The sequence below is a fragment of the Notechis scutatus genome, chromosome Z (genome assembly GCF_049901735.1).
Source record: "Notechis scutatus isolate UNSWTSFEM ecotype Mainland chromosome Z, rNotScu1.2, whole genome shotgun sequence".
Lineage (NCBI taxonomy): Eukaryota > Metazoa > Chordata > Lepidosauria > Squamata > Elapidae > Notechis > Notechis scutatus.
This window is the reverse complement of record NC_142025.1, coordinates 33567791-33588975: the sequence shown is the minus strand read 5'-3', so window position 1 is coordinate 33588975 and position 21185 is coordinate 33567791. Positions and strand designations below refer to the sequence as shown.

At 37.0% G+C, this 21185-nt stretch overlaps 1 protein-coding gene across 1 annotated transcript; it reads right to left on the bottom strand.

The window, feature by feature from the left end:
• Window positions 1-3733: 3733 nt before the first annotated feature.
• Window positions 3734-19280, bottom strand: SPMIP4 (sperm microtubule inner protein 4). The gene is made up of 8 exons (XM_087945540.1): window positions 19147-19280; window positions 17386-17556; window positions 12475-12510; window positions 11178-11278; window positions 9171-9244; window positions 5870-6014; window positions 5564-5655; window positions 3734-4565 (listed from the first exon to the last, which is right to left on the bottom strand). The coding sequence occupies exons 1-8, from the start codon at window positions 19278-19280 to the stop codon at window positions 3771-3773; spliced, it is 1548 nt and encodes a 515-aa protein (XP_087801666.1). The 3' UTR covers window positions 3734-3770.
• Window positions 19281-21185: the final 1905 nt, after the last annotated feature.

The window sequence follows — 21185 nt, the reverse complement described above, 5'->3', positions numbered from 1 at the left end:
TCCATATTCACATCCACACACCAGAGATTATCAGTCCTGCGCAAGTGAAAACACGCACTGGGAAAGTTTTCAATGACCTGAAGGGACTGGATACATCTACGTAGCCAATAAGAGTGGACATGTCCTAACCAGCATGTCACCATCACAGTCAATGTGTGACACCACAAACAGCATACAGATTATTTAATGATCACTTCTTCAAGAATTATTGAAACTTACAATGATGCTGAAATGAGTACAGTTACAACTAATCTTTATATCGGTTGCAGCATTCCTGTAGTCATGTTGCAATCCAGATACATGGTGCTGGGTTAATAATTATGATTTCACAGCAACCTGCCTTCATTTGATTGTCATTTGCAATCTTATGATATCCTCGTTTAATTACCTGCAGTGATTCATTTAATAATGGCAACATTATTAAGTAGTAGTGGAGTAGTGGAATTTGTGTTGCTTAGCAGTATAGTCATGTGATATCACTCTTTATGACTGTGTCACTTAGTGATGGAAATTCCATTCTCAATTATGTTAAGAGAACTATCTGTAGAGCCACCAAGAGTCTTGATCATGAAAAATAAATATAATTAAATAACAAGTCTTGTACAAAGCTACAAAACTTCCATTTATTTTTCCATGTAATTATAAACTTAGGTAGCAGCTATTTGAGATGGAATGAGATGAGGGATAAAAGGAATAGTGAATTACAACATCCAGTTATCATTAGTAGAAATGTGGAACAGCCTTTATTTAAACATGTTTATTGAAACCAATGTATTTTCTAACCAATGAATGAGCTTCATTTCCATATGTGTGTATACTGTATATGTGTACACACACACACACACACACACAGAGTATATATGTATGGATTACCAAGAGGAGATTGAGAGTTTGATGAAATAGTGTCATAAAAAGTGTGGTTTTAAATATAGGAAAAACAAAAAAGGTCATTGTCGATTTCAGAAAAAGCAGGCACAGCCATACACCTGTGTGTATTAACAAATAAACTGTGGAAGTGGGTTGGGAGTATCAAGTTTCTGGGTTTGCAGCTGACGAGCAGGCTAACTTGGTCTCAGTAGTGAGTCACTAGTGAAGCGGTCACAGCAGCGTCTGTATTTTCTGCATCATATGAGAAGAGCACATTTTCCTTCTATCATTACCACTTTCTATAGATGATTGAAAGCATCCTTTGTGGTTTGGAAGTATTACTATTTCTGACAGGCTGTGCAGATAGTGGTAAGGATGCCAAAGGAGATTATTGGAAGCTCACTTTTTTCTATCCAGGACATAGCATATAAGCAATGCTTGTCTAGGATCTGCAGTATTGTCAGTATTTTCATGACCTGGGAAGAGGCTTTGTGGTATCTGAAGCAGAACAATTAGATTATATAATAGCTTTGTACCATATAGTATCAGCCTTGTTACTTCTCCAGACTCTTTTCTGCTATGAATACAATATAAATTATGATTGTGTGTGTGTCTGTGTAACAATGGATCAGTGACATCAGTGAAAAAAGTCAACCAGCTAAAATGCATTTCATTCAGTATATTTTATCCTGAGCTCAAAAACTGGGTCAGGCATGTCTTGTACTGTGCAATTCTTTCTGGAAAACTTTCATACCTGAGCAAGAAAAAGCCATCCTCTAGATCCATGAAATTTTGAAAATGACTTGATCTTTGTGCTACTTGGCAGGTTTATTTCTGGTGTGTCAAATGTGCTGTTTCACAATCTTTGCAATTCCATTTTACAACCTAGTGGATTCTTCCCTTCAAGACAACTCATAAGTATACGGATTCAAACTCATACCACTAGAAAATTTATTTTCATCTAGATGATCAGAGGTGGTATTCAGCAGGTTCTGACCAGTTCTGGAGAATCAGTAGCAGAAATTTTGAGTAGTTTGGAGAACTGGCAAATACCATCTCTGGGCCTCAGGCAAGCCTCCTGGGTGGGCGTTTTTGCTCCTAGGTGGCTTCCCTAAGGCTCAGGAAGGAAAACAAATGGAGCCTGGATGGGGCGCGCAGCACTTCCTCCCACGCTTCATTTTGGGACCTTCTGTGTCTCAGGAAGCCTCCTGGGGGGCATTTTTGCTCCCAGGTGGCTTCCCTAAGGCTCAGGAAGGAAAAAAATGGAGCCTGGAGGGGATGCACAGCATCCCCCCACGCTTCATTTTGGGACTTTGTGCTTCAGGGAAGCGCGATTTGCTCCCAGGAAATCAAAAAATGGAGGTGGTATCTCCCCCTCCCTCTATTTTTTGCCTTCCTGGGCCTCAGGGAAGCCTCTTGGGTGAAGCAGTAAGTAAGCAAGGGAATTCCGGGACAGCTGATCGTAGGAACAGCTGATTGTCAGGTGGGGAAAAAAAGAAATACCTTAAGGAGTGACTGGGCGGGGTGAGTGTCAGGCAGGCAGGGTGAGTGAGCATCGGGCGGCAGGGCAAGTGAGCGACCGGTGACCGAGTCAGGGGCGTGGCCAGCCAGAAGTTACTATTGGTTCGGCGACCCACGTCAAATCCTTGCTACCGGTTCGTCCAAAGCAGTGCGAAACAGCTGAATACCACCACTGGTATGGAGGGAATAGGCTTTCGTATTTTGATTAATCTCATGAGAAAAGAAAATCACAAAAAATCCACATTAGAATACTCAGCAGAAAAAAAAATGTTTTTGGTTAAATGAGGAAAGGTGAGGAGTTATAGATTACCCACAGTCTGCTGTGGAAGTAAAAGCATGTACCTTTTGGGGATTTCATCTAAAACACAGATTCTCCAATCTGATGCCTATCAGCTTTTTGGACAATACAGCATTTCCATTGCAATCCTCTGGCACATATGGAGTTTGCCAGATACAGGCAAGTTCATTAGCAGGTTATGAATAATTTCAAAATATTAGTTCTGCAGCTTTCCTAGCATAAGATGGATTTTAAAAACTTTCTAATACTGGAGTGCTGTCAGTTCTGTAGCTAAGATTCTTTATGCTAACCAGCAAATTGATATGACCAAATGCAGAAGGTGGAAAATTTGTTTACAAAGAGAGAAAGCATACAGTATATATTTGAAGCAGCTTCAGTTACTTTGAACTGGCAATTTCCTATTCATGGATATGGCATGTCAAATTAAGCTTGCTACCTGGCAACAATGCCACTAGGGCATGGATAGTTTAAATCAGGGGTGTCCAACCTTGGCAACTTGTGGACTTCAACTCCCAGAATTCCTCAGCCAGCAAGCTGGCTGAGGAATTCTGGGAGTTGAAGTCCACAAGTCTTAAAGTTGCCAAGGTTGGACACCCCTGGTTTAAATGCTCACAACTGCAAGTCTGGACTAATGTGTCATGTGATCAGGGAGGGTTCATTGCACATGGGTGTTGAAACAATACATGTGTCTGGATTATCTACCTTTTACTATTATAGAACACGGATTCTGATGCAATATTTGAAAAGTGGATAGCATGATTAAAGGCAGCTAAGTGATATTCCTATTTTACAGAATAGGAACACTGAGGGTGAAAGACACAAACAGTTAAGCACAGCAATTTCTTTACTTGTTGTTTATAAAGTCTTGGGAATATGCAATTTTGGCAGACTGCTGCACATTACAGAGGCCTGCCAGTGTATTCTAAATCATCCCTATATTAGAGGATATTGAAACAATTCCATATTAATAAATCATTAAACTTAATAAAGAAAAATACAAAAAAATAAAAATAAAAAGACCAATTCAGTAGTGGAGTCTGTGGCTGAGGTGTTTATAAGTTCTGCTGTTTGAGAAGATGAGTTATTACAAAAAGAAAGCATGAATGCCCTGGAATTTATGCTTTCTGCCATACCTGTCATGATCCCTCAGGTCTCTTAGTCCCCGCCTTGTAAGATCATTCAAGTACTTGATGGCTTCTCCCTTTGTAAAAGAATCCTGGATATCAAGTAATTTTGTCTGAGGTCGAACCATCCCACAATTAGGCATCCAGTCTGAGGATGGATTGCAGCTTGTTACAAACTCTCCAAAATTAGAAGCACATTCAGAATCTGGTTTACTAGCACACCTTTCACACTTCAGTTGTGTTGAGGTTGAGGCTGGCTTACTAAGAATGGCAGGATTATGCCACACAATATATCTGTTTAAATGGGAGGGTTGCAAATCTTCATAGTAAATGGATTCGGCGGGCTTTAGAAGAAGCTCTGGTTCAGGTGGCACTGTAAGTTGCCTGCGGTACAATTGATCTGTTTTCCAGGTATCTGTAATTTTCCGAAATCTCTTCGAGAACAGTTTCTTATCTTGACCGTTTTCTTCCTGGCAAGTTGTTTCAGGCTGAATCCAATTGTACAGCAGGTAATTGTCCCTTTGACTAGCTTTGTTTTGTGTATCCTGCTGAAGGGGACTCAGGGATCCTTTCCCTCTATTCTGCACTTCCTCTGAATGCCAGGTTATGTTGCAATGGTCTTTCGAATGAAGTGGTGACTCGTAGTTCTCTGTAGCATGCTGATGTTGATGATGTGAGAGCCTGCCTTGAAGGGTACGAGCAATGCGTCCTTCCAAGGGCCTTACTTGAGACATTGTCGAATGAAGGGATTCTTTCTAAAGAACAGATGAAACAGAACTAATTCCCAGGACTTATATGTACAATGATGCACATCTGAATACGATTTTTGGAATCAAATAGACCTATATATTCATTTCATATGAGCAACCATCTCAGTCTAGTGATTCTTGGTGTTTAGCAATACAGAAAACATAAAGTAATACAATATAAAATAAATCAATAATACGACGCAACTGAGAGTTGTAATAAGTTATAGTTCACTACAATAAGGTTGAACTAACATCCTGGCACCAGTGCTTGAGGGGGAAATCAGGTCTTCAAGGACTTCTGGAAGATTAATAGGGTCACAGTCATCAAAATCTGGGTGATGCTGTTCCACAGTGCAAATGCAGCAATAAAGAAGATAGGGCTTTTGAGTCCCCACTAGATGAGAGTGTTTAACAGAAGGACCCAGAGCATGTTCATTTTGCCATGAACGATGGAAAAAGAGGTGGTCTGGAAATGCAAATGATTATTGATATCAACCATGATATGCTCTCAATAGATTTTTACATGCAATTCAAGATATCATCTTGATATCTTGAATTGCACATGAAATACACAGATGATATCTTGAATTGCACATGAAAATCTGTTGGGAGTTAGTTCTTTAATGGCAAAGCAGTGATGTTGAATGCTCTTCAAGGATAGCTCCATATAGAGCATATTTCAACCATGCAACAAAGTAGTAACTAAGCATGGCTGATTAGAGGCAGGGCCTCCTGATTCAGGAAAGAGTACAATAGGCAGAGAAGGACTGATGCAAAGTCCTAGCTACCCATATTATGTACTGACTAAGCCCTTCTTGCAACAGAACTTCAAAAACAACCCTAAATTCTCTCTGTAATCCAACCAGTCCATTAGGTGCTTGTGGTGGACTGTTCAAGTAATCGTTCTACCCTGCAAAGAAGAGCGACCACAGAGTATTCCAAAGCTAATGTGTGATTTTTGCTATGACAAAATCCAGATCCATGATACCACTTTCCATACTTACAAGATCCACATTTTTGCCCAGTTCTCCTGTTGCTCTGCCAATTAACTTGGCATTATAGTCATCCAGCTGCAATGGGTTCATACGCCCTCTACCTAAAAAAAAAAAAAAAGACCTAAATTTTATTTTATAATTTTTATTCTTTTTAAACAAATAATTTTCACTTGAATACATTTTCTTTTTTTATCCTCTCTATTCTTTTTGGAAGATACAAAAAACCAGATGATTATCTGAAAGTGTTTGTGATTTATCTGCTAACTTGAACTTTAGTACTTTAGTTTAATACTTTAGTTTGATAACAATGTATACCTGTGTAGTCTCGCTTGTATGTAGATAGCCAAAGAGCCTTCTTTACATTTTCTAGTATATTGGCAGCTCGAGGTAAAAGATCAGGTTCTGGAGGCTGGAATGTTGATTTAGGAGTTTCATCTTGGTGACTGATTCCTTCAATGATCTGAGATTTGGCATAAAGATATAAATAACATATATTGACAAATGACTTTACACTTGAAGCCATATTGGGAATGCGTACTGCTTCTTCATTGCTTTAGGAAGTAGCAGTTTTTAAAATTAAATTTAAAACATTTAAAAATCTAACAGGATGCTGTATATATTTTCCATCTCACGTTACCTCTATTCTTTTTTACTCTAGAATAAGTTCAGTATAATTGATATGTAATGTTTAATGAAAAGTGTATTCATTTTTTTTCCTTGCTGTTCTGAATAAATTAGACTTTCAAATATTCCGGTATATGTTGACATTTAAGAAAATGTCAGTTCCACACATACAGAAACTAATTTGGATTGAGACTACAGACCATACCAAAGGTTAAAACACCCTGGCTTTCCTTCTAGTTCCTGTTTCAAATCAAATCAGGAAATGAAAAGGGAAAGAAGGGGAATAGTTTTAATAGTGATATGAAAAGTCTGTTTACTATAAAGTGAAATACCCATCAGATCAAAGGTAAACAACTTGGGGTTCTCCATGTCCTTTGGACCACAACATTCCTTGTCATTGGACTAGGCTGGCTGGGACTGATGGGAATTGGAATCCTCAATGTCTGAATGTGCCAAGTTGAATGCTAGAAATGTGGGGAAAGTGTGGTTTAATGCTGAGCTTTGCATGGCAAGAGAAATACGTTCTGCTCACTCTCAGGCTGCTCCTATGAAGGTTGGCTTGAAATCAATTAAACAGGCACAACATTTCTGATACTTTCTGTAGAAACTTTCTATAGAAGAACTAAGAAGTCCCTGCAAAAAAATTCCAAGGACAGTTGTATATCAAAAGCGAATCCTATTTACATTTAAATAAACATTCATATTTTTGAACCTCTTTCTTCTAACTGGACAAACAGTCTCTATTTTTCTTTGATCATGAATAACATATTTAATACCGTATTAGACTGTTTTCCTCTGATTTACTTTCACACCTAAAAGCCAAGCTAATTTTCTGTGAGTCTTGTCCCAAAGGAATTGCCATCCATGCAAATATTCAATTGCAAAGAAGACATTTTTCCAGATGAAGTGTGGTGACTGTTTACTAGACACCATAGTATTTCCTGCAGTGAATTTCAGCAAAAGTACAGGTATGCAGGTCTTGGTGTGTTCGGGTCTTTTCCCGTGTAAGATTGAGAGTATCTTGGCAACGTTTCAACAAGGTCCCACTCGCCATCTTCAGGCTGGTGCGTTCGGCTTCGTGCTTGTGCGAGCAAAGTGTGATCGGAGCTACCGTCTCCCTATATATACTGGTGGGGAGGTTGGCTGTTTTGTCAGTTCTTGATTGGTTGATGGATTTGATGTTTGCAGATTGGCTGGCTTTTTTGTAAGAACATGTGTGGCTGAGGTATTGGCTGTGTGTCTATCGGCCTCCTGTGTTGTAACGACCTGGGTAATGGGCTGTGTGATGACCTTCTGAGTTCTATTGTTTTGACATCCTGGGTCTTGTGCTGTAATCTCCTGGGTTGTAATGACCTGGGTCATGGGCTGTGTGACGACCTTCTGAGTTCTATTATTGTGACATTCTAGGTCTTGTGCTATAATCTCCTGGGTTGTTAGCTGTGTTGTGACATCCTGAGGTTTTGTGGGACCTCGTCGAAACGTTGCCAAGATACTCTCAATCTTACACAGGAAAACACCCGAACACACCAAGACCTGCAAGGAAAGGGAAAAACTATTGAGAAAATTTCAAAAATAGTTATAAGATATGGATTAGAATACATAAGATAATATGTAATTGAGCTTATGTCTGTATGGAGAAGTGATAATCTGGGAGCATGCTGTTCTCAAAAAAAAGATATTTTATTTGTACTTGTACATATGTTTTGTGAAAACCCAAATAAAACTTTTAATAATAGAAAAAGAGGGAAGATGATGAAATGAGAACTATTATGGAAGGATTAATGTCAGTTGCTATAATTAATTAGACTAATATTTTTATAATGTATAGATGATTCATAAGGTAATTGAGAAAATCTAATGTGGAATCTGACAAAAAAGTGTGTGTGTGTGTGTGTGTGTGTGTGTGTGTGATATAGTATATAGTTATATAGGAGATGGTATCAAGGTAGATTGAAGGTGGCTGGCTCGCATTAATAATCAGAGGGGACAATTTTGAATTAAACTAAGGACTGATAAAATTCCAAATATAACAGATAAAGGTAATTTGGGAAGTGAATATAGAAATGAGATGAGAATTTTAAATAACATTGTAAAATAAGATATGAGAATACTCTAATGAATGAAAAAAGTTATGAATTGGAATTGGATAAGTTTAATACTTAATACTACTAAGGTTAATGTGATATGAAAATTGAACAAACAAAATGAATAGGCAAATATGGTCATGTTTGTATTGTATTGAAACCTGGAACTATACTGCTTGCCAAATGAGATTTTTTTTTTAATTAAAAAAAATTGAGGATATTGAATAATGAAATTATTAGGTATGTCTAACTGATATGGTGGTTGGCATTAGGAGAGAGTATTGAAATGTTGAAAATAAGCAAGGAAGGATTTTGACTCAATATGAATGTGGATATTAAGAGATTATTAAGCTTGCTTATACTAAAATATATGATATATTGATGCAATACAGTTAATGTATTGTTGTATATGTGTAAATTGAAATAAAAAACTTTTATTAAAAAAAAATTCTGGCTTTATATGCATTTGTTCTTAAGGTCTGATCGTTTGTGGCCAGAAATAGCCCTCATTTCTTTCTTCAGTTTTCCTGCTCTTAGCCATTGCTGGGTTTTGTTATTATCTGATTTACCTGTTGTTATTTTTTTAAATGTACTATATTATTATTAGAATTTTGGTGACTTTGGGTCAGTCTTCATGACTGCGTCAACAAGTCTATGCAGTTTTTTTTGTAATATATCAGAGGTAGCTTTCCATTAACCTCTTTCCAGGATTGAGAAGGAGAAAAAGAAACTGCCCCTAGTCACCCGGAGAAGTTCTGTGTCTCCCAAAGATATTAGCAGCTTTTTGATATTTCAGGTTAGGCTTAGTGGGAGATATATGATACTGAACCTGAGATCTGAAACATGCACGCCATGTGTTCTGCCACCAAGTTTATGCTATTTTTCAACTACTAGTAATAGTTACTTACTGGTGCATGACGTGAACATGTCACAGCTTCTCTATAGATAGATTCATTGACATCTTCCTTTTTATAGGGGCCAACTGCAATGTCAGATGAAAACATTTCATTATAACATGACATTCATGAAATTTAGCTTAGAATCCCTATGAGTTCTTCCCAGACTAGCACAGAATTGACATTGCTTTTGATATTCTTCCATTATACTGTATGTACTTTTTAAAACTACCATGAAAATTAAAACAAAGGCAGTTCCATTTCTCTGGCTTTTCAAAGAAAGTTCTAGATGTCTGATTCTGATTCTAGAGGACTGTTAAAATAATTCATTTTGCTGCAGACACAAAGAGATGAAGACACTGAAACTGTGTGTGCATGCTGAATAGACATTGAAATACTCTTGTGAATAGGAAAAGCAAGAGAATGACTACAGTAATAGGTTATTCAGTGAATGAAAAATAATGTCTACCTCTATCCCTTTAAAGCCGTGAAACCACACTACACAGGTGGCATGCAGAGCCATTTGTGCCGGCACAGGAGCTGCAGGCAAACTTACCTCACTGCGCATGTGCGCACCTCACAGCTGATTTTCAGCCTCCCAAAGACTTAAGGAAGGCTTCTACAAGCTTTGTAGGCCGAAATCTAGCCCCGTTTCATCACTTCCAGTATTTTCGGAAAAATAGGAAGTGATTAAACGGGGTTAGATTTCGGCCTACAAAGCTTGTAGAAGCCTGCAGAAGCTTTCCTCAAGCCTTTGGGGGGCCAAAATAGGCCTGAAACCGGCAGAAAATCAGCTGTGAGGCGCATGCAGGTAAGGGGGGGCATGCATTGCCCTCTGGGTGCTGGCGCGCGAGCGTGCAAGCACGTGCACAGTTTTTGGCACAGGAGTTTTTGGCACAGTTAGCCACCACTACTTTAAAAGGAAAAAGTATTTCTACATTTAAAAAAATATGGCAATAGAGGCAGATTAGTTTCTCTATCTGTTCTTCTTTGGGGGAGAGGATCAGAGGTGGTATTCAGCAGGTTCTGACCAGTTCTGGAGAACCAGTAGCAGAAGTTTTGAGTATGAAGAACCGGTAAATACTGACTGGAGATTTTACAGTATCCTTCCTCTGACACACCCACCAAGCCACATCCACAGAACCAATAGTAAAAAATTTTTGAATCCCACCACTGGAGAGGATGATTTCCTTTCAATAAAATAGGACATTTTGTTATAAATTAAACACAGGAAATGGTTCATGGTATTTTTTATGGTCAGAGAACTTTGCACATAACTAATTTTAGACTTTCCAGCAGCATTACTAACAATTAATGTGGACTGTAACAGTTACCAAGCTGGACAATAATGCAAATGTTATTTTTTCTCTATAACACTATTTTAAGCTACAGTCAAAAGATGGGGGAAGGGGAAACCACACTACAGCAAAATCAATGAACACTAAGTATATAGGTTATTCAAAAGTATCTTTGTAGGAAGAAATTCCCAAAAGCTAATCTTTAAATAATATTTTCTCTGAGACATCATGCATACACAGTCTCTTAAGCATTATTTTAAGTGAATCATGTTCATATTTCATGGATAGTAAAGATAACTAAAGTCAGTGCAGAATAATGCATGTTGCATGTTGTTGCAAAGTGTTCTGTATTGTACATTAACATTCTTGTAAACACCGCGCCCTGATTGGCCAGGGCGCACGGCAACCGGATTGGCTGAGCGAGCCACACTGATTGGCCCGCCACGAATCCCTGCGATTGGTGAAAACCGATCGCGGAGATTCAGCGGTGTCATTAACCGCGGCCGGCGCGCCAGTCCCATATAACGCCGCCGCCGATCCTCAGGACCCCGAGTACCAAAGTAACAATGCTCTCTGAAACATTGCATAGCTGCTTTGAAAAAATTCTCTATTTTCTGCACATATGCATGAATAGACCTGCTAGAATTTCCAGTGGAGCAGTTTGCTTGTTCTCTAGTGAATATTTAAAACACTGCCCTGTAAAAAGGGAAACTTGCTTTACCTTGGATGTCAGTGTTGCCATGGACATAAGGATGAAAAGGACGAAATCGGCCCTCTATGAGTAGAGCACCTGGTGCCTTATATTTTAGATGCCTTGCACACCTAAACAATATAGCAAATACTTTATAAATATTTGGCAAGAAAATGAAACACATTATTTAAGAACATATCTTATTGGTTTCTATAAGTCCTGCATAAATGATTCTTCTTCTTCTTCTTCTTCTTCTTCTTCTTCTTCTTCTTCTTCTTCTTCTTCTTCTTCTTCTTCTTCTTCTTCTTCTTCTTCTTCTTCTTCTTCTTCTTTTTTTTTTTTTTCTTTTCTTCTCCTTCTCCTTCTCCTTCTTCTCCTTCTCCTTCTCCTTCTCCTCCCTCCTCCTCCTCCTCCTCCTCCTCCTCCTCCTCCTCCTCCTCCTCCTCCTCTTCTTCTTCTTCTTCCCCTTCTTCTTCCTCTTCCTCTTCTTTTCTTCTTCCTTCTGCTTCTTCTGCTTTATCATCATTCTAAAACCATATGATCAACCTTGCTTTGGCTATGAATAGCAAAAGATTGACACCATTTTATAGGATGTTCTTGAGTCCTTCACAGGTCAATATATACACTTCTTATTTGGAAAGCATTGTTACTGGTTTCTGTAAGCAAAAAGTAAAAGCTGAACTCCTTGCTATAGTCCCTCCCTTGTTTACCCACTGATTAGTAACCTCATTCATTACTCATAGTATATAAAGTAAGAATCAAGAGTAGACAAGCAGGATTTTCAATTCCTATTAATTATGCTATAGATTATGAGCCCAGTATTGTTTACCTTGCAATAGCTGAATAAATCTCCTCCTATTTTTTTTAACATGGCAGTATATTTCATCAATGTTATATTATTTTTGACAGTTTAAGTCCAACCATAAATACATTGCTTTTTATTAAAAAAAAAAAAAAAACAGATCTCACACATTCTCTTCACACAGATTCAGTTTTTAGTACTACCAACAGATATTGTTCACTTTTAAAGCAGGTACAAGGAACATGTCAATTTCCAGATGTTGCTGATCTACACATTCACCACTGGCCATAATGAAAGCAGCTGCTGGAAGATAGGGTTCAATGACATTTGATGGCTATAGATTCCTCTTGTTCATCTGAGAAATTAGCTTCCTGTGCAGCTTATATTTAAAGTAGCTGTGAAGAGCTGAGACCAGTTCAAAAACCCCAGATTACAGCTCCACCTGCCAAGATTCAGGTGGTACCCATGAGTAGAATTTAAGAGAATGATCTACATGGGAAGAAAAAATAGAAGATATATGCTTACTTGTTTGAATTGGAAATTTCTGGCAACTCGGGTAATCTGTAATTAGAATAAAAAACAGTCTGCCTTTAGTTATTTATAAATCCAATTTATACCATTGACATAATTCAAGATGCCATACTATAAAAAAATTAATCTTAAATTACGTTATTAAGTTAAGATATTAAAAACAATATAAAATATAAATTGGCTCAAAGGAGAATGCATCAAAATTTACTTTTTCTTTATTTGTACTCCACCTTTATTATTTTAAAAAATAGCTCAAGTTGACAAATATATCCAACATACTTTCTTCCTCCTATTTTACCCATAACAACAAGCCTGTGAGGTGGGGATTGATGATTGGCCCAAAGTCACTCATCTGATTTTCATGACTAAGGCAGGACTTGAACTCACAGTCTCCTGTTTTTTGCCTGGTGCCTACTTGCAATAAGTCCTAAAACTGAAATCTAGCACAAAATCAATATAAATGAATAGTGCAGATAAGAAGGAATATGTTTTCTCCTGCTTTCTAGTCTGATGTCTTAACCACTAGCCCAAAATCTCACAAGCTCCCTATTATCATGGGGTTATCATATTTTAAGAGATTTCCACAAGGAAAACTCTTTATTAGGTTTTATAACCAGATGCATTCCTAATATTTTGGAGGAAACCCCTCCCACTTTTCGTTAAACAGAATTGTCTACAGCCAAACTATATATAGTTTGTGTATGTATGTATGTATGTATGTATGTATGTATGTAGATAGATAGATAGATAGATAGATAGATAGATAGAGAGAGAGAGAGAGAGAGAGAGAGAGAGATAGTGTGTATGTATATGTATATGTGTATGTGTATGTGTATATATATATATATATATATATTTCTTAAGTTTTCGTAGGTATTTCTATGTATGGTATTCAGCTTTGTTCAGGTATTTTCCCACGTCATTATAGTTGTGCTTTTAAAATTGTAACAACGTTTCGGCAGAATCTCATCTGCCATCATCAGGCTTCTGTATTGTGTTCGTCTGTGAGTCAGACTTTCACAACAGTTTCAGTTTTAAATTTGGGGCTAGCCTACTGCTGTGCCAGAATGGTTTTTTCTTCATCCTGATTGGTTGGGAGTCTTGGTCTGTGTTTATTGGTCTTGGAGTTTGCTGTGTTCTGTGTACTGGTAGGCTAGCACCAAATTTAAAACAGAAACGGCTGTGAAAGTCTGACTCACAGACGAACACTATACAGAAGCCTGATGATGGCAGATGAGATTCTGCCGAAACATTACTACAACTTTAAAAGCACAACTATAATGACGTGAGAAAATACCTGAACAAAGCTGAATACCATACATGTAAGTACCTGCGAAAACTTAAGAAAACAAATATATATATATATATATATATATATATATATATATATATATATATATATATATATATATATATATATATATAGAGAGAGAGAGAGAGAGAGAGAGAGAGAGAGAGAGTGTGTTTATATACACACACATATATATTTGCATCAAGAGCTGCAATTTTGAAACAGTTGTGTTATAAAAATAATTACATACTTAGTTATAACAGCATTCTGTAAAGACAGGCAGCAATTGAAAATAATTACTGATGAGGATCTAAAAATTAAGTATGTTATCTGATAAGAGTGATATTAAACGTTCCAAGTGCAGAAAATCCACATTAAAGTCTAGAATCTAGATGTTTGTTATTGCTACCAATTGACAGTATTTATAACTACAATATTTATTAACATCCTGATTTGGACCAATGGTGATTTTGGCATCAGAGATATCTACATTTTTATACGAGAAAAAGAACCACAATTAGTCTTTGTAAATACAGCATTTGATATCAATAAATCAATTTGATATGCACAGTTTGGAGATTGAATAGAGCAAGACCTGAAGACCCCAATTTCCTCTAAATAGTGGGAAACTCTTAACATCTGTATAAAAAAATTCAATAAATTATGGTTTCCTCAAGCAAAAAAAAAATCTTTGACTTATTGGAATCCACTACATGTATAGAAAAAGAATGAGTAAATCAGCCTATTGTTGGAAATGCAATAGGAATAACACTTTATTATTAAATATTGTTGTGATGTTCTAAAGTTGTTATGCTTGGGGAATAAGAAATTGCACACATTGCTTTGATTTTGCAATAAGGTTTAATATTTTCAAGTATTCATATTTTCCATTAGGTACGTAATACATAGAAATGAGAGCAAGAAAATGGAAGTAGGATATTTTTACTGTTAGTAGACAATTCACTCAATATTGGAAAAATAATTATATAGCCCCAATTATACAGTGGACTGGAGACCTAATACTTGTCATTTATCAATCTATGCTCATAGGCATAATTATGTATGGACAATTCAATGAAATACGATTACCCTTTAGGATGATGATGTTTTATTGTGCTATTTTTTAAAAAAATGATCAGCTGAAGATGGCAAACATACTTCTGGTCTCCTTTGTTCTCCATAACAACCAACCCTATGAACTGGGTTGGGCTGAGAGAATGTGATTGGTTCAAAGGCTCCAGCAAGCTTTCATGCCTTAAAGCAGGATTAGAATGCATAATCTGCCAGTTTCTACCTGATACCTTAATAATTACACCAAATTGGCTTTATTAAGTGTTTTGTAGCACTTTGTTTGTGTGTTCGTGTGTGTGTGTGTGGGGGGTTGCTCAGTGGTTAAAATGCTGGGCTTGTTGGCTGGAAAGCCAGCAGTCCAGGTTCGACATCTAAGCTCCACGCAAGAGGGTGAGCTCCCATCCTCGTCCCAGTTCCTGCCAATCTAGCAGTTCAAAACATACAAATGCAAATAGATAAATAGATACCACTTTGATACCTATTTGGTGGGAAGGTAACAGCACCCTGTGATATCATGCTGACCACATGACTATGGAAATGTCTTTGGACATTGCTGGCTCAATTGTTCTGACCTAGGCTGAACAGAATCATGAACCAGACTCCTTGTCCCCAAAAAACCACTTTTTATTTGGTTAATGTGAATTCCTGGCATTCATACCCAGAAAAGTCTTGACAATAATCCTTCCCAGGTTTAAGTGCAAGAACAGACCTTATCAGTCCTGGGATAATTGTCAGGCATAGAGCTTCCAGCTGCAATGCTGTAAAAGGAAATACTTGGCAAGGAGTCTCTGTGAGGCACGAACTCAGATAAGCAAATCTTCACAATAATAAGCGAACTAATTGTCTCCTGCAAACACCCCTCCCCTTTTGCTCCTGTTTATTCCCTATGGGAGGGGCATTCAGTGTCCACTTGTGCCTTTTCTTCCAAGTCAACCCCGTTCCTTAGTTGTTCCCTTCTCATGACAGCTCTGGGCTTATGTGCATCTGGAACAGGATCTAGTTGTTCTTCTCCCCCAGTTATCTCTGACTCCGAAGGCATCTGATAAATGTTGGACAGCCCCAGCCCCATCTCTGCCTCTGATGCAGAGCACCCATCAGAGCTTTCTCCAGACTCCAGGACTGGCCCAAGTTCCTCTCCAACTTCCTCACTGTCTGAGTCTGCCACCAGCTCCACTGGCAACTGGTGGACCACATCAATGGCCTTGAAACAGAGATGAGCACCGCCCACAATAGTCAACAACAACTATAAGGTAAAATCCACAGGGGATTCCTGTAGCACTTTAACTATGAAACATCCATCTCTACCTCTACCTCTCTCTATCACTATATCTAATCTGTATCTCTCTATCAATTAATTTTTATTCTTGTTTTTTACTTTTCTGTTTAATAAAAACAGCCCTTCCTCAGTCTCTCTATCTCTCTTTTTCTCTGTTTGGGTGTGGGTATGTTTACTTGTGTGTGTGTCTGTTTGCAGAAAATTAGTTTGAATTGTCCACTAGGTGGCAGAAAAGAATTTCTCTTTTTCATGCTGTTCTATTTATTTATTTGAGTTTTTTAAATACCACGTTTATTATAAGACAATGGTGAACATCATAATATTCCTTCCTTTCTCTCCCGCACTTAACACCTTGTGATGTTTTAAATACCACGTTTATTATAAGACAATGGTGAACATCATAATATTCCTTCCTTTCTCTCCTGCACCTAACACCTTGTGATGTCGTTAGGCGGAGAGAGAGGGAATAGTAGGCCAAAGTCATTCAGTCAATTTTTCATGCCTAAGGTAGGACTAGAAGTCACAATCTCCAGGTTTCTAGGCTGACACCTTAACCACTACAACAAATTGTATCCCTATAGTGGCAATTGCCATTTTTAAAGCCCAAGATTTTGCATTTTATTAGACTTTTGACACTGTGTGTTTCTAGCCTGATACCTTTAATCGCTACCCCAAGCTGGTTGTGCTTAATAGATTGTCCAACTTTAACGTTCATGCAATAGAGCAGGGGTGTCAAACTCGCAGCCTGTGGGTCAGATGCATCATGCGTTGGCCATGCCCATGTCCAGTATAGAGAAGGGGAAAAAGTCATGACATGTCACATGATGATACCCTGACAATGCGAGTGGCACCCCTGCAATAGAGTATATTCATGGCAATAATAACCAGATTAATAAAATATAGTAGGGAGAACATTTGTATTTTAAAATAAGCGACTTACAAAATCCAACACTTAAGAAGCAACTGATGATTTTGTATATGTAAATATCACATCAACAATATTTCATGTAACTTTGAAGACTTAATCTGAGCAAATGAAAAGTTGTCTTGATGCTATCAAGTAGTTAAATTCTAGGGCACACATTTAATCTTGCAGTTCTCAACATAAAATCAATCTTGACTTATTTATAAAGTAAGAAATGTGAGATAAACAACTAATAAATAAAAATAAATTATCCTCAATCAGGAATAAGAGGAAGGCTAAAGAAGATGATGGCAAAGAAGGAATATGTAAAAATTAATCAAAAACAGAATGCAGTTCTATAACCTTAATGGAACATTTTTGGTGTCCTCCTCAGAGCAGGGTCCATGAGAAAACTTGTAAGGTGGCTCATAGATTCTGTGAGATTCAGGTAGCCTAGGCTCAGTTCCTCTAGGATCTTGACTTCCTCTCAAGATTGATTTGCATAGCTGAAATGTTTTCCTTAGTTCCTCAAATCTGAAATGAGATCAAACATTATGAAAGAACAACTGCAGTTATAACATACTAAGCATGGTTGATAGCTTGTGGTGATTCAGAATTACTGAATTATACCTGCATTTTTGCTGAATTTTTATCACTAATTCTTGCAACAGATAGGATCTGAAAGTTGTGTTCACACATCATATCAAGCTATGGCTTGCTTACTCAGGATTTATTGAGTAAACCACAATTGGCAGGTTTATGCAACATTCAATTAGCCTGATACAACATACAAGTAGTTTTCAATCTAATTTCATAACTTCACTGTAGATGACCTAGAAAGGCTTCTAGAAAGTGTTTATTTCCAATCTCTTCCATTCCAATAATCATATAAAAACCCCATGGCAAATCAGTATGCCCAACCAAGCTTAAAACAGCAAGTTATTAGGGCCACTAATAACCGTTAGTGTTTCAAGTTTAAGCATTCTACTCATATATTCAATTTCTTTTTACATTTCCTGTGCTGAGAATATTTGAACATTCTAAACACTGTTTTCTGCAGGTGCTTGAAGGAAGATAAACATAGATAAGAACTGGTCAAGGCAGCATGATCAAAATCCTCCCCATTTGTATATGTGTGTATGTGTGTATGTGTGTGTGTGTGTATGTATGTATATATATATATATATATATGTGTGTGTGTGTGTGTGTGTGTGTGTGTGTGTGTGTGTGTGTATCTTGTATTCTGTTTTCTCCCAGAAGATTGGAGTATCTAGGCAACGTTTGATGAAGTCTCATTCATCATCTTCAGGCTTCTGTCTTCAGCTCTGTGCTTCTCAGAGTGAGATTGCTTCTCAATCACTCTGAGAAGCACAGAGCTGAAGACAGAAGCCTGAAGATGATGAATGAGACTTCATCAAAATGTTGCCTAGATACTTCCAATCTTACGCTGGGAGAAAACCCAAATAACCAAAGATCCACATACAAATACCCGCAAGAACCTCAGAAAACAAATATATATATATATATATATATATACATACATACATACATACATACATACATACACACACACACACACACACACACACATATATATATTCAATTGACATTGAAACAAATATAAAAAGAGTTGAGTTTTATTTACCCTGCGACAACTACCATCTTGCATTTTTGACAACTCCCTGATTGGCTGCTTTGGCGGACTTTGTTCTGAACCAAATATAAATATTGAAGTGCAGTAGGATGAGAGCAAGAGAAGTGTTTAAATACCTTGTATATCTTTGGCTTTCCAGTTGGTGAGTTGATACCTCTTTGTTTTGCATCATTTAAAAAGGTATAATTGGTTTGATGTTGATGATGAAGAATCATGTACATAACATGATCTTTTGTTTAGTCCTAATTAATGTTTCAAATGCATTTTCACAAAGAAATAATACAATCCATATAAATCTTTTTTTTTTTCAAATACAGAGAATTAAACAATTAAACCAAGGAGCAAGAACACACCAACTAAGCCTTGATCAACTAAGCAATTATTGCAGACATATCCCACTATATAAATATTTGAAAGCCTAGACTGAAGTTACGGATGAGTTGAAAGCAGCTAAAAGGTGATTTATTTACCTTTCTGGGAATATAGATGGACCTGGAGGGATATGCAGTGGAGTAAAATGATCCGTGGACTCCAAAGTTTTTGTTACTACATCTGCTCCATCATGTACATCATTGTAATAGGTCATTCTTGGATACACCTCCATCTTAAACTGCTATGGAGAGGACCTGAAAACAGATAATTTCAATGATCTGATTCTGAAACCAACCAAATACATTTGAATACATTTTCAGATTGTATTGAATGCTAAATAAGTTTCAACAAATAAAATGGATAAAGACTTATAGCATTTAATATTAATAAGGGAGGAAAATTCTAAAATAGACTGTCATTTTGCATTTTTAGTAGATCAAGTTTTCTAATTAAAATAAGAATTTTATTTGTCAGAAGTCACATCAAGCAATTACAATCACAAATATGAATGTGGTATAATGATTTCTTTTACTAGTGTGTTGGATTGAGTGAAATATGCATATTATTAATGTAAGTATGTCTGTATATAGTGGTATAACATGAAGAAAAGATATTTTGATTTTCCTTAGTTCATGACAAAAAGGCACAACATATTCACACTTGCAAACTGTGTTGTTGAAATGATAAAATGTGCAACTGTTAAATGATATATCTTGCAATTATAGTTATTTCAGCTTTCTCAAACTAGATGTTCTTCAAATGTATTAGCAATAGCACTTATATATTGCTTCACAGTGCTTAAAAGACCTCTCTAAACAGTTTTACAGAGTCAGCATATTGCCTCCAACAACCTGGGTCTTCATTTTACTGACCTCAGAAGGATGAAAGGGTGAGTCAACCTTGAGCTGGTGAGAATCGAACTGCAGACAGCTGGCATCAGCAGAAGTAGCCTGCACTACTGCATTCTAACCACTCTGCCACCATGGCAGAAATTTCCATGATAATCAGCTACCATAGAAAAGAAGCATACTCTCTAGAAATTACGGGAATAGTTTGAATACAGTGAGAAGGTGTTCAGTTGAGGAAATGTCTTTGAACTTTGAATTCTAGAGACAGAGAAATCTATAGTCTTCCAACTATGACTAAATTAAATTCTCATTGACTACATTGGTTGCTGGGAAGTGTGATTCAGTTTATCATTCACTTTTCTCTTGCAGTCTCAAATCCACCTACCTTTCCATTTAAGTGTTGTGCAGGATACTGAATTACTTTCTTAGCTAGCCCCCCAAGTTTTTATCTGACATCACAATGACTTGGTCATCAACTCCTTATGAAATAGAGGAGATTGTCCTCACTCTTGTTTCTAGAGTAAAAAGAAATGGCTGAATTTGCATAATGGGTTTTAATCAAATGAGGCTAAACAGTGAAATGTTCTGGTAATAGTATAGGGGAAAAATATTAGTGACTGATTTACTCAAGCAGGTATGGAAATTAAGTTAATTAAGATATAGAAAAACATTCTGCAGCCAAGATTAGAAACTATAATCTTGCTGGAAATGATAAAACAGAATAGTGGTTATCTTTTAGAGAAGCTAGATTTTGATTCCATTCCTGCACAAGAGAAAATAATCTGCCTTATCTGGCGTTTTAAATATCAGTGTTAAGCATTGGTGGACAGCTTCTGCACTCTAGTGGCTGCAGGATAATTCTGAAAAGATCCAACTTTAGTTTTTCAAATTTACTCATAACTTTGAAATTACTAAATATTAGAAAAGGAATAAAGAAGTACACTTCTCTTGTAAATATGTCTATTTTTTCATATTGACAAGAGCTGAACGTGTGGTTTAGCTATAGTTATGATTTCTTCGAGGCCATAAAATGATGCCAATATGTTGACTGTTTATGGCTCAGCTCAATTTGTCTGATTAATTTCTGAGGGGAGACTGTGAAGAGAAAAAATTGCCATCATTTAAATCAACATTAAGAATTGAGCAGCATATAAGCTACGCACGATTCTAACATTCCCTCACTTTCCCATTAAAATGTTCACATTTCAGAGGCACTGTTTCAGATCCTTTGAGAGCAAGTTTAAGGTAGGCAGGTGTTAAGGGTAAAAAAGGGTTCCCAAAATTGCTCC

Excerpts from the sequence above, each read along its gene's own strand:
- SPMIP4 (XM_087945540.1), bottom strand. The coding sequence starts at position 19,280 with ATGGAGGTGTATCCAAGAATGACCTATTACAATGATGTACATGATGGA. Across the intron at positions 11,279-12,474 it reads GAAATTTCCAATTCAAACAA|GTGTGCAAGGCATCTAAAAT; the intron begins GTAAGCATATAT and ends TATATTGTTTAG. Across the intron at positions 9,245-11,177 it reads TGGCAACACTGACATCCAAG|TTGGCCCCTATAAAAAGGAA; the intron begins GTAAAGCAAGTT and ends CTGACATTGCAG.